General features: G+C 35.0%; 1 protein-coding gene across 4 annotated transcripts in view; it reads left to right on the top strand.

The window, feature by feature from the left end:
* The window catches only part of LOC145690625 (glycerate kinase), a 57,924-nt gene that overhangs the window by 29,418 nt on the left and 13,731 nt on the right, over nt 1-14,775 (top strand). For all 4 annotated transcript variants that reach the window (XM_081765694.1, XM_081765695.1, XM_081765693.1 and 1 more), the window contains exons 2-3: nt 4,340-4,684; nt 6,765-7,034. In XM_081765694.1, the coding sequence (XP_081621820.1) occupies nt 4,384-4,684; nt 6,765-7,034 (571 nt within the window). In that variant the 5' untranslated portion in view covers nt 4,340-4,383. The remainder of the gene's footprint in view (nt 1-4,339; nt 4,685-6,764; nt 7,035-14,775) is intronic.

Raw genomic sequence — 14,775 nt, 5'->3', positions numbered from 1 at the left:
ACACTGACACTGGCCTGCCACACCTGTCACCATCTTCTGTTGAAAATTCACCACGCTTGAAGTTCGCACACCATTTCTTCACAGTGGAGTATGAAGGGCACTGTCCACCCAATGTGTCTAGCATGCAACCATGGATTTCCTTGGGCGACTTCTGTTGCAGGAAGAAGAACTTCATTACACCTCGCAACTCCTCTTTGGTGAATTTGACATCTGGCTCCGCCATGGTTCATTCAATTACCTGTAAAATAAAAATCGTTCATGGTAGAATTGTGAAATTTGGTACTTAAATATATAAAAGATCAACATTTCACATGACATTAATTACATCAGGGTAGTACATTCGGAAGAGGGTCGGGCCGAGAACTTAGCCGACCCTCGTAGTTGGAATTTCATTATTTTAATATTCTAGCCTTGTTGTTAACGTTAATTGTAATATTATTTGATCTCTTAATCTCCGCTCCTGCCCCTTTCTGGTTACGTTTTTGGCTCTGAATATCTTTCATAAGAAAATTATTCATTGATTTAATTGTTTTGCAGAAATCCAGTTTTTCAATTTACAAATATTTTGTATCTTTCTGTTTTGTCTTTTTTAATGTAATTTTAATAATCCGCTCAATGAATTTATGTGAATAAAAATATACTTTACAAAAAATTAAGCTAGCGACAAATGCGTTCCTGCATAATACTAGACTCAGTCTAATATATATATATAATTCTTACCTCGATCGATATCTTCATTTCTAAAAACGTTTTGGCTACACCCTTCTAACTTCTGTCCGTTGAAACACCATTTGCAGAGTAGCACTTACCAACTGAATCTGGTATACATATAGGCTTGTTACTATATTGTCACATTTTTCCTTATTAAGGAGGAAGTAGGTGAATGGTCGCTCAAGACGTTGCGAATTTCAGTCATCTGCATCTGTCCATTAATTTCTTTTCTCGGAAACAACCGCGGAGCCCAGGAGGGTAGGTATGAGCGGGTCTGTTTTTTCAGTTGTTTTGATCAAAACACCGCCCGAAACAATGAAGTCATGTGATTCTCGAAGCCGTACATGAGAACGATGTCGCAAACCTTTTTTAACTTGATGTAATAAATAAATAATCTATATGCTACTGATTGATACAATTGGATTTAGGGGAGTATTCCTTTTCCATCCAGGGGTGTGTGTAAAGAAATTGGGGGGTTAGGAGGAACTTTTATGCTAAAAATTTTCTTGGAAAATATGAAAAAGTTAGTTCCTATCGTATATATTTTATAATTAAATGTTACATATATTGTAAAAATTGACTAAATTTCGAGATTTTGCGTTACAGCTCATCTTAAATACTAGATATCTTGTTTTATATTTGCTAACTAACCTTTGGCTAGCTGGGGGCTTCATCCCCAGACCCCCGTATTTACTCGGCCTATGGCCTCGCATCTCTTATATTTCAGCCTTTGCATCAACAGTGAATTTCGTGAATTTTTCCTCATATTTCCTGAATTTGCTCAGCTGGGGGCTTTGCTCCAAACCCCCGCCTTTGCTCGGCATACAGCCTCGCACTTCTTAAGCTCACAATTCTACCGAATTTCAAGTTTCTTTTCCTATTTCAACTATCTACAAGATAAAATTGTGTATCCCAAGATAACGTCCATTTAAATAACATGGGAATTTTTTCATCCCCCTTTAGAGCCCTTAAAAATTAAAAATATTTACTTTTGGCAATTTTGATGTGAGTTAGTGCCGGAAGGCTACAATCATGCCAAATTTCATCCTTCTAATCCTTTTTAGGAACGTCTGAAAGTGCCTAAACATTTTGGGGTGTAGTAGACATCTATATAAATAACAGGAAGATTTTTCAGTTCCCCATAAAACCATTCTTAAGTTGGATTTTTTTATTTTTACTTATTTACTTAGGTAATGCTAATGAAAATGTACAAGCACATCGAATTACACGTTTTTATTCCAATTTCAAGTACCTAAAATATAAGATTATAGGTCCAAAAAGGCCCATTTAAATAACATGGAGAATTTCTCCATCTTCCCATCAGACCCTAAAAATTAAAAATATTCACTTTTGGCAATTTTTCTGTCGGTTAGTCCCGAAAAGCTACAGTCATGTCAAATTTAATCATTGTAGCCCCTATAGGAAGTGCCCAATAATTTTGGGGGGTAAAAGGTGTCCCATATAAATAACATGGGGAAGATATTTGAGTTACTAATAAAATCACTCTAAAGCTGGAAATTTTTGTTTTTACTGATCACTTAGGTAATGCTAACGAAAACGTACAAGCATACCAAATTTCAAGTTTTTATTCTAATTCCAAGTACCTATATGAGATTATATGTCCCCCTCCCCAAAAAAAGGCCTATTTAAATAACATTGGGAATTTTTTCATCCCCTCTTTAGACTACCTAAAAATTAAAAATATTCACTTTTGACAATTTTCCTGTCGGTTAGTCCCGGAAAGCTACAATCATGCCAAATTTCAACTTACCGTGTCAACCGGAAATACACATTTTCATTTCATTTTTTAAAATTTATGTCAGTTCATGTAGTTTTATATATAGTTAGGATGTCTAAAAGATATCGGTCATTGCTATTTTAATATTATTGCGTAATAATTTTTGCTTTTAGGCGTACTATATAGTGCATATGTTCACATAGGAACTGTAATCACAATATAATTTTAATATACACATGATAAGAAAGTATCACGAGAGAAAAAATGAAATCTTTGAGTTTTACTTCCCACGGTTATGCCGGTTAGGCTAAAGGAGACGGTAATGAAGAGTAATAAATGAAATGATGGAATGAAGAAAGTGGGAGGAACGGGAGAACCGCGAGGAAACGCAGGCACACGGTGTTTGTCCACCACAAAGATCACTTGGCGGGTGCTGGTATCGAACCCGGGACCCCAAGCATCAGAGGTGAACGCTCTACCACTGAACCACCGCGGCCCCAGTATCACGAGAGAGATGCTCATCGAAGCTGTTCCTATGCAAACATTGACCACGTTATTTGACAGAGGTGGTCGAAACGGTATTGCTTTATTTGTGCTGCTATGGACTTCCGTTAAACACAGCTATAGTAGAAGTCATACAACAAATAAGTTGAGGATACCTACATTTTTGTTCTGTAGTACGTAATTGTAAATCAAAACAATGTAAACGCCTAAAACCGAAAAAATGCAAAATGGCGGTAGCCATTGCGTCGCCATGAGATGTTGCAAAAAATAATTAATTGTGGTTTTGAAGTAAGATAAACAGTAATGAGAAAATTAGATTTTTTTTTGAAAAGGTCGAGCGGCAATTTTTCTTTTTTCTTTTCTTTTCTTTTTTTTTCTCGGTCACTTTGCATGGATTGACCCTATGTGGAAAATTTAGTAGCGTACATTCAGTAACAAGAATTACTATGGATATATAATTTAGTAATCTCTTTACTGTCCAATAAGTTGTAACTTTGGTTCCAATAATAAGGGAAATATGAAGCAGAAGTATTATTATATTTTTCCCTTGTGCTGTGCAATCAACTGCAATATAATGAGCTGCACAAATCATCATCTTCTATCAAGTATTTCAGCCTACACATTTCGAAACCTCACTCTACGTTATTGCATATACGTTATCTTTGTTTGGCTTTGAATTGCTTACCAAATTCATCAGGTATGAATTTCAGTATGAGCGTGTAAAAGACGGCTGTTTCTATCGTCTGCAACTTTTACTAGCACATCAGAACTTTATTTGTGTTTCCCATTATAACTTCTATGAAGAGTCAGTATCAATAAGCTTATCACAATATGCATAACGGGTCATCAAATGTGAAAAACGTCTCCCAGTTGAGATAAAACTGAGACATTTGATTCATTGTTCCTTACTACTTGTGAATATAGATGTCTAGTCGTGTTACTTCTCACTATCATCTAGGTTTGTGTTTTCGTATAGTACAAAAAGGTTGGGATATTATTTTGCTTTGCTCAAGATATTCCAAATTTTTATGAGGACCGTAGTATGTAAGATGAAATCATTCAATGCAATGTAGAAGGACATATTATATTACAAAACAGTAATTTTGCGAAAGGAAGTTGATTTCTAAAGCAAACACATGTTTTAGTTACCAGGTAAATTAACTAATACAGAATACAGTTATTTTCACCAGTTTTGAGATGTGTTTTGTACTTTCAATGTTTTAACAATATTATTAATATTGGAAAAGTTTTTAAAGTTGTGAAAAAAAATTTTATTTCTGCTTAAATTTCTTATGGTAATATATTTGTGGTATCATCTGTTGATTAACAAAATAGTACAGACTAAACTTCGCTGTTCTTAATAGAAAATAATTTTGTTCGTTTTAGGAATCACCATGTACTCAATATCTTCATATACTCTTCAATGATGAATGCTTGCAATAATGTATAATTATCAGTGTGGGTGCAGAATAATCTCCTTTACTCTCAAGAACATTTCTCATAGATATTCTATATTTCCCACTCACATGAGCATGTCTTCCATGTACTCTTGTGCGAAACGTCAAATGTCTTTAGAAACAATGAAAACGGACGCTAAAGCTATCTTCAGGGAAGCTGTGTCAGCTGTAAATCCACGAACATTAATCAAGAACACACTTCATATTGAAAATAATAATACATTGAACGTCCAAGGTGTTTCATATACGCTAAACAAGAATTGTTTTGTTGTAGGTAAGTTTATATATATAAAATAATAATCAATGTGTTATAAAAAGCAAATAAAATCTCGGAATATGTTTGTACGTTATTAATAAGGAAAGCATAGACATTTATTTGATAAAATGGTTACTTGAAACAATATAGGTTGGCATTTAACATAGTTGCATAATATACTAATGTTTTAATAAGGAAATGAATAGAGACTAGTCATTCCCAATTCTTGGCATTTTTGATACTTTTGTAATAAAATTTACCGAAAAATCTTATTGACCAACCGTAGTGGCTAATAGAAATCTACAAGTTTGGCAAGGAAAATTGAGTTAATTCATAATGTTTCGGACTTAAGTCGAGATTCAGAATTTTGAGTCGCTATTACTCTTGATTGAAGTAACCACTCCAAGCAAATAAAACAGTATTTCGAGTAGTCTTACTCATTTCTCTTAGTCATAATTTTTTGAAGATATGTAGGTTTTCGAAATTTAATTCCTTATTTTAAGTTATCTGGGGTAACTGTAAAACTCGTGGATGAAATACCTTAATATTTCACGAATTATCCTAATCCATTTCTTATTTTCTGATACGAGAAGTGTTCAGAAAGTAAGGTTACAAAGATTTATATGTTTTTTCTTACAACCAATACAACCAACAGATAATACATACATTAGCTTATTTTTCAACTTAGTCTCCATATCGATTTAGGCACTTGTCGCATCGTGAGATAAGTTTTAATTTCTCTCCTGGTAAAAGCCCTGTCCTTGCATGTTCAGCCACGTTCTTACGAAGTGTTTTACCTTTTGTCTGAAGCGAAACGACGGCCTCCTAGGTGCTCCTTCAAATGCGGGAACAGGTGAAAGTCGCTTGGAAAGAGTTTTTGGGCTGTAGGGAGAGTAGTCAATGATGTCCCAACAAAACTGCTTCAACAGCGTGGTGCACAGATTGCGTGGGACCCATCGGGAACAAACTTTCCGTACTGCAGAATATCTTGCACGATGTGGCGAACGCTTCCGAACGATATTCTCAATTCTGCCATCAGATGATGTAACGTGACCCTCCTGTTGTCCTGAATCAGCTGTTCCACGCAAGCTGTGTTCAAATCCGTTGATGCCGTGCTGGATCGTCCACTGCACTCCTCGTCGGTGACGTTTTCTCTGCCAGCCGTAAACTTTCGACACCATTCTGCGACATGCTGACGAAACTTTACAGTCTCCTCGTAAACTTCTACCAGGTGTCAGTGAATTTCAGCCGCGGTCACATATCTCGCCCACAGAAATCGAATAACTGAGCAGATTTCTTCATAAGACCAGTTTTCCAAACGAATCGTCGTTTGTGTTACCCACAATTAACGCGGTAGGTGGCGGGTGGCTGAAACTCTGCACAGTTGCCAACTCTATGTATTACAATTACCGCACACTCCTCATTTCTCTATAACAGAAAAAAAACTCCAGAAATATCGGCCTTGTAACCTTAGTTTCTGATCTTCCCTCGTAAAATATAACAGTGTTGAGAAAATATTATCTTATACTTCGTTTGTTAGAAAAGTTAGAAGCACGTTATTAAGGTGGTCGTTATTTTTCGTCTTCTAAGTTTTTTTTTTTTTTGTTTTTTTTTTATCTCACCCCGTGAAATGATTCTATATTAGACCAAAGTATCTCATAAAGAAAATTAACTCAATTGAATATTAAATGATGCCTCAAATGATCTAAAATTTTAATGCATTTATTGTATACAATTTGAGACAATGAACTGTGATAGAAACTCATATTATCGATAACAGACATTCCCACAGAAACTTTGCTTTAAATTGTAAGCGAGATGTTATAAAAAGAAATTTTAACAATGTTAGTCTTTATCAGATATACTTACATGCTGTATCTATGAATTAGGGCAAGAATTTTTGGAAAACGAAAGTTAATAATTTTTTGTTAGTATATGATCCTTTTATAAGCTTGTGGTTTTACAAACAGAAAATGGGAATTGTTCTTCTACACGAAATCTTGAGAGAAATTAGGGAAAGAAGCCATGAGAAGAGTGCTTGTGAGAGAACCTGAAACTGGTTACAAAATATCACAGTAGAGATTCATATTTTTGGCAGGTTTTGGTAAAGCAGTCCTGGGAATGGCGTGTGAAGTGGAACGCTGTCTTGGAAGTCACATTGTCACTGGAATTATATCCGTTCCTGTTGGCATTCAGAATACCTTCCGAAATAATCCAGACATGATGTTATCAAAGGAAAGTAAAATCAAAATATTTGAAGGAGCAAAAAATAATATTCCTGATGAATGCTCCCTTCGAGCGGCAATGGAAATTCAAGAGCTGGTGAAAAAATTAACAAAAAACGATTTGCTGATTGTGCTGGTATCAGGTATGTGTCCTTGCTAATCTCACGTATATTTAAATTAAGTGCAAGAAAAGGATACCATAACATATACAATATTTTCTTAACAGTTTATGTTTATTCTTATTTACTAATTCTTATTTACTATGAGCTTAATATTATACTAAATACTTCACAACAGAAAATGGCATGCCTTCTTGACCTTCGAGCAACTGTGTGAATAAAAGAAGAAAAAAAAAACTTAGTAATGGTAAGAAGGAAAAATCGATTTTGAGATTTCTATAAATTTAGATGTTTTCATGTCCCTCATTCACCCAACTTCCAAATATTAAATGCCCATCAATATACTCTTGAAAAACAGGAGACTGGTACATCATTCAAAGAATTGGAACTAAATTTTAAAATAAGAATCTTAAGGGATTATTAATTTTAATTTTCTTGTGAAGTGTGGATTACAGACGAAAGTAGGAAACTGAGAATTTTTCGTAAACGTTTCTAATAACGGTTCACGATCTTAAGAAATCAATACCTGGTTATTATTTTGATTCGAGAAACATTCTGAGAATTCACGGTTTTAATATATACACAATTGTACCCGTAAGAATTTTTCGTATTTCATAAATCAATACGTATGGCATAGACTTTATCTATTAATTCTTTTACTAAAGTCTAGTCTTCCGGTGCTAACATATTTGAGCTTTAAAATGCGAATTATTGAGACTGTATATTTATACGAGATTTCGAGTTTAGTACCTATTTTAAAAGTAAATGCTTATTTGTATACATTTGAAGGTCCAAACTCAGTACTGAAGTAGTAACAAAGCTTAATTAAACCATTAGAAATAATATATACCTTTCCTTTGTAATGCCATTTGGAATTTATTGAGCCCGAAGGAGGGAAAAAATCTAGTTACTTTGGAAATATAAGTTAAAATATGTCTCTAAATATTCTTAGTAGGTATACCAAAAATATATTTATTTTTTTCTTTGCTTTTGGAGTTTAATATTTTTTTCAGCACCGAGATTATGAGCATATGAGCCGAGTCCTGCGTAGTGATGGAAAGAGCCAGATACAAGTATACTCCTACTAAAAATCAAATACGAGTTTTCCGTACAAGCGAGAAATCCATTTAGTCACGGAGAAATTTATTTAAATTTAATATTTTCATAAGTTTATATCATATATTTACGAATATATATATAGGTACAGGTTGGACAATTTATCTGGAACATCCGTAATAACGGAGAAACCAGAAGAGGGAGAAAAGCGAAACTTCGCACCAAACAACTATAAGGGGGGGGGGGGGAGGGCATCGTTTTACGTATTAAACAACACCACCCAGTGAACAGTGTTGCCATCCCAGTGTAAAGTTACATTTTTTCAAATCACACTACGTGAGATTATTACATATTTCAAATCAACATATCAAACGTAAACTTAAAATACCACATTTATTATTCAGTATTGCAAACAAAGAATGTTATAATATCATAAAGATCCAAAGTTTGGAAGACTCTATCATACATACAGCACAACGGAGATGGACAAGACAATGTACATCGGAAGTACCTTAGCGTTGGATGCTATGGTCGTGATACGACTTGTCTTGAATGAATAGCAACGAAATTACAAGGGCTTGAAAATTTGAATTTTTTGAAAGGCTTTATTTCGAAAACATGCTTAGGTAAGTATCATATCTAATTACTTGTGTGGTTTGCAATTGGCCAACAAATCGTTTTGCCGTTTACAGCACTTCGATATCTTGAACCGTTCCGGAGATATGATAAACATTGATAAATTTCGCAACACTGCTGAAAATGTCGTATTTCTGGATAATATTCAAACTGATTGTTGTTTTCCCTCTCTTTTATAGCATTGCAGGAATAACTTTTAGTGGCTGTAATTACAACAAGTTCTCGTAATTACGATTTATGCAGTATTGCAAACTTCACCAATGCTTATCATATTTCCGGAACGGTTTGAGATATCGAAGTACTGTAAACGGTAAAATAATTTACACATCCATTGCAAACCACATAGTAACTAGATATGATACTTATCTAAATATTTTTTCGAAATAAAGCCTTTCGAATAAAATCAAATTTTCAAGTCCTTGTAACTTCATTGCTATTCATTCGAAACAAGTCATACCATAACCATAGTATTCAACGCTAAGGTACTTCCGACGTGCATTGTCTTGTCCATCTCCGTTGGGCTGTATGTGTGATAGAGGCTTCCAAACTTTGGATGTTTGTCCTATTATAGCATCCTTTGTTTGCAACACTGAATAATAAATGTGGTATTTTAAGTTTTCGTTTAACATGTTGATTTGAATATATAATAATCTGACGTAGTGTCATTTGAAAAAATGTAACTTTATACTGGGATGGCAACACTGTTCACTGGGGTGTTGTTTAAAACATAAAACGATGTCCCCCTCCTTTAGTTGCTTCATGCAGTTTCGCTTTTCACTCTCTTCTGGTTTCTCCGTTATCACGGATGTTCCAGATAAATTGTCCACCCTGTATATTATATATATACTGGGTGTCCGGAATCAGATTGACGGTTTTCAAAAGTGTATAGTTTTAATATGGTCAGAGATACAGAATATATATATATATATATATATATATATATATATATATATATATATATATATATATATATTTTAAAGGAGAACTCAAAAAGTTTATTTGGTCTTACTATCTATCGTGACCTCAATTTCTCTCCACGTATTCTAACATCTGAGGTGTTACTGAAGCAATCACATTCCTAATACGGTTCTTCAGTTCATCAAGAATACATAAGGTCTTTCACATACCCCCACAGGAAGAAGTCCAGGAGGGTAACAGCAGGAGGAGGTGGAGGCCACCTAATTGGCCCATCACGGCCTATCCAACGGCCAGGAAATTCAGTATCAAGGTACTCCCTCACTTGTAGGCTCGAATGTGACGGGGCACCATCCAATTGCAATGTCACTTGAGGTTGCAAATGTTGTAACTGGGGAACAGCAATGTGTTGAAGCATGTCTAAGAACACATTCCCTGTTATGGTTTGCTCTATGAAAAAGAAGGGACCTATAACTGTATTATGTGTTCCCCACTCAATACGATTCCAATGAAAGACTACTAAGTGTCATATTCTCATTTCAAAAGTTAATCTCCTCAAATTCAGCCATTTCACCGAAGAGATATGAACTTCATGTATAAAACTTGCTTTATACTGTATTCAGAACTTCCCAACCTTTCATTACACTAAAAGTTTTGTTTCTTCTAACCTTATTTACATATTTAAATGCATTTATTTTGCAGTTTTTTCGTGTCGGAGAAATTCGACTTCCCTTTTGATCCATACTGACAATCAGCTATCTCCTCAATACTCAGCCAATTCATTACAACAAAATATTCGACCACACTTTCCAGTATCCTCAAAGTTTTCCGCCAGACCTGTCTCACAAAAAGAGATGGGAAGACATGCACATTACTTTTCTATCCGCTAACAATCTCCTTACATCTAGTTATTCTTACTCCGTTTCCCATAAACTAAGTTTTATCTTTGTCACTTGTATTTTTTTCTACATAATTTTTATTTTTCTACATTACGTCTTATTTTTATCGTTCGTTATTTTACTATTACTTTAAACTTTATTTCGTATCAATTTATATTTCCTTTTTTTCTAATCTACTATTTTGTACGGTTATACAAATATAAGTGTCTTTCTTTATTAGTTTCTGCTTTTCTCCTGTAACCTAATTACCTTCCTATCAGTTTAATTTTTCTTCATTAAATTCATTCCACTTTCAATGATAACATTACCATGCAACTCAGGATTCCAATATGGCACCCAACTGGACCCTTCACAGTTAATTCTATATTATTTTACTTAATCCTACATTTTTACCTATTCTGATGAACTATTTACCGAAAGTGCTTATAGTTCGCATTCTTCCGAGTTGTGATGGGAGCAAAACTTTGGAGGGATTAATGGCTCTTGTTAGAAGTCTTGACTCACAAAACTTGGGATTTCGAAGTAGAACTGCAATATTGGATGTTCATGATAACGGAAACTTTTTGAAAATTATTGAATATTTGGTAATGTTTGACCTAATTATGAATGAGCATCTACAAAGAATCAGAAGTGATGATAAAAGATATGCTCATTACCTGGGGGAAAATATACAAAAGAATTGATCCAATTGTTAGCTAGTGCCATAACTAAAAAGATCTTGTTCTCAATTCAAAAAGCTAAATATTTTTCCATCATGTTGGACTTCACCCCAGACATTAGTCACACAGAGCAAATTCTATGATCATTAGATTCGTGCAAATAATTTCTTCTTCTAAGGTAACGTCAAAAAATGATAATAAATTTAATCAAGTTCTGGTGAAAGAGTTTTTTTAATTTAATTTTATTTTATTTTATTTTTTTAATTTATGCCCCTGTAAGAAAGTACTGGAGCGTCCATGACTGAGGTAATTTTGGAAAAGTTAAAAGGTATCTCATTATCTGTTGAGAATATTCGAGGACTAGGTTACGACAATGACATTAATATGAAAGGAAGGGAGAGTGGTGTTCAGAAAAGGATTTTGTAATCCATGTGCATTCTATGTTCCATGTTGCTCGCATAATCTAAACCTCATGGTGAATGACGTAGCTTCATGCTGCTTGGAAGTAACCATCTTTTTTGATCTGCTCCAATGATTTTTTAGTACTGACACGTCGATGAAAGATTTTACGGCGTTACGTGACTTCTTTGACCGTAAAACTCCTGACTGATACACGATGGTCCAGTCGATGTAGCTAATACAGTTTTGCTATGTTCAGTACTTCATTTAGATACCTCGGTAATTGTTGTGGAATTTTCTTCAATGAAATTGTAATTCTTTTCCCATTCTAGAAATCATTATTTGACCATCAGTTTTCATTCAGTATTTCATCTTTTTTGCCGAGGTATTTCGAGAAGAATCCCTACTATACAATTTTCTGGGAGGGGGGGAATCGTCTCCTGGAAAATTTCTGGGGGGAACGCGTCCCCCTCATCTTCCCCCCGTGGGTACGTCTGTGCATAATGAAAATCCGATTTCAACAGACATAAAAATAATAATGCCGTTTACAGTAATTTTGTACCTGAAACCATCCAGAGATATGAAAAAATGGTTAAATTCGATATATTGCTTAAAATGGCGTATTTGTGGGAACTTTTTAAAACACTTTTTGATTTACTTTGCCTATACGATATTACAACAATAATTTTTGGTAGGCGTAATTACAACAAGTTTCTGGAATTACATAATTTTAAGCAGTGTTGCAAACTATACTAATATTTACCATGTCTCCAGAACGAATTGAGATATCAAGTTTCTGTAAACGGCATGATCTTCACATTAATTAAAAACTATCTATGCAATTAGATGGGTAGTTATAGATGGGTAGTTATCTAAGCAGTTTGTCGAAATAAAGACTTTTGAAAAAAAATCAAGTTTTCAGTCTCTTGTGTTTTTGTTCCTATTCAATCGAAATCTGTCATATCATGATCACAGTATTAGACATATTCTAAAGTACTTATCATAGTACTAAAGTACTTCGCATGTGCACTGCCCTGCCCGTCTTACTTGCGTTGTTAGTCCTATAGAGAACACCAAAATTTGGAAGTTCGTAACGCTGTAGCGTCTTTAGTTTGCAACACAGAACAACAAATTTGATATCGTAAGTTTTCGTTTAACATATAGATTTGAAATATGCAATAACTTGGAGTAGTGTCATATATATTGGGTTGGTAACTTTGTTAACCTGGTTTTATCGCAGAGTATGTCAAGCATTGTAAATTCGGTTAGTGGGCTTATGTCTTAAGATATTTCTTGTATCTTGGCCATGGTCGTCATCTTGAAATCTTCCATGTTGGATGGACATCACACTTTATAAATGCCAAGAAGACAAATGGAGAATACGAAAATTTTCCCGTAAATGTAGTGTTTTAATTAATTTCTTGATCATTGTAACGGTTCAAATTTATTTAAACTTAAAGTCAGACCATACCATGACTACGACAATACAAGAGAGAATTGAGGAGGTCCTGACTTTTAGCAAACGCACCTGCCATGTCATAGCTGCTGATTTCAACAAGATGTCATGTGAAGGCTTCCGTTCCCGTGGCACCGACACATCTTTGATATCAAAGTTTCATAAAATACAAGTACATATAATTGGAGGCAAGCTCCACAGTAGCTATCCGAAGATGACTAACGACGAGGAAATATCCATATGGTCTTGGCAAATTTTAAGCCAAAAATTAAATGAGAAACACACAACGCCTATTAGCGGAGTGTGGCATCAGTCCGCATCTGTACCGCCATTAGTAGGTGGCACATCTACAAGTGGTATCTGTACAAGAAAAAAAAAAGTATTGGAAACTAACATATTCTTCACATAGACTAATAGAATTCTATTTCTGGACGTTCTGTTCCTGAAATACCGCGTTCACACAGAATATTTTGTTCTTCGACTATCGTATTTCTATGTAAATAGTGAGGTGGGGGGTCAAAATTACCAATCTCGAGAAACAGATATCCAGTACTTTGGCGCATCTAAAGAAGTCATTGCTTCGACGATGATAATATGCTATGGAATATGTGGCACCCATACTACTGGATTCACATCCACTAACACTACTCTCACATCTCCACGGTATTTCGAACTGCTTCAAGTAGCGTTTCCGTTGCTTTCCAAAAAGATGACACATTTCCTCATGATTTCCAGGAGGATGGGGCGCCACTACACATGCGCATCGTGAAGACATATATTATCAACAGCTGGATGTGCAACTCCTGGCCAATGGAATGAGAGGCGCAGGCGGGACTTCACTTCCCTGATTTTCTTTTCTTTTTTTTTTTTTTTTTTCTATGAGTTACTTCAACAGCTTGTTTACTCGTAGACAACCTGCGATGTGCCAGTGTATCATGGAAGGCTGGCACTGACATATCCTCGTATATGCTCGTGAGAGTCCATGAAGAGTGGATCGTTCACCTTAAGGAGTGTACCTACCTAAGCATATATGTCTAGTTTCTACAGCCGTTGTGTGAGGCATATGTTTGTTAAATAGGACATTTCACAAAAACATTAGTTCTAGCTTTACACATTTTAATTTCGAAGTTAATAGAATCACTGTTAATGGGCATACAGAGTGATTCATTTTTCTTATAATTCCAATGTACTAAAATTTCCAGCTAATACAGAAGGTGAACCAATGCGGAAATTAAGACTTATCTCCTTAAACATTAGAAATTTAAGAAATATCCTATGAATCGTTCATATTTTCTAAGAATATTTATGATAATAACTAACTAATTTTATGGCCTATGGAACCCACAGGTTCAATGCCGCGTTCACAAAAGCTCTCCACTAACTGGATCCAGTTTCTACTTTGTATTTCTATTTCTGAGAGATCCATCTGCGCCTATCTCCCTAATGGTCGTTTTCCGATTGGATTTTCAGCTGAAACTGAAATCGTTCCTACTTTCTTCCATTCTGGTTACATGACCTGTCCACCTGAGCCTCCTAGATTTGAGACCCTAACAATGTTTGGTAAACGGTATAAATTATGTAGTTCCTCGTTATGAAGTTTCCGCTATTCCCCATTTCCGTTCCTCTTGAGTCCGAAGGTTCATCTCAGGATCTTTTTCTCAAATACTTTCAGTCTACTTCCTTCCCTCAGAGTGAGCGACCATGTTTTGCAACCATACAGAACAACAGGCATGGTTATCCTTTTG

The sequence above is a fragment of the Thermobia domestica genome, chromosome 7, assembly GCF_964235325.1.
Source record: "Thermobia domestica chromosome 7, izTheDome1.hap1.1, whole genome shotgun sequence".
Taxonomy (NCBI): Eukaryota; Metazoa; Arthropoda; class Insecta; order Zygentoma; family Lepismatidae; genus Thermobia; species Thermobia domestica.
This window is presented reverse-complemented; position numbering and strand designations above follow the sequence as displayed.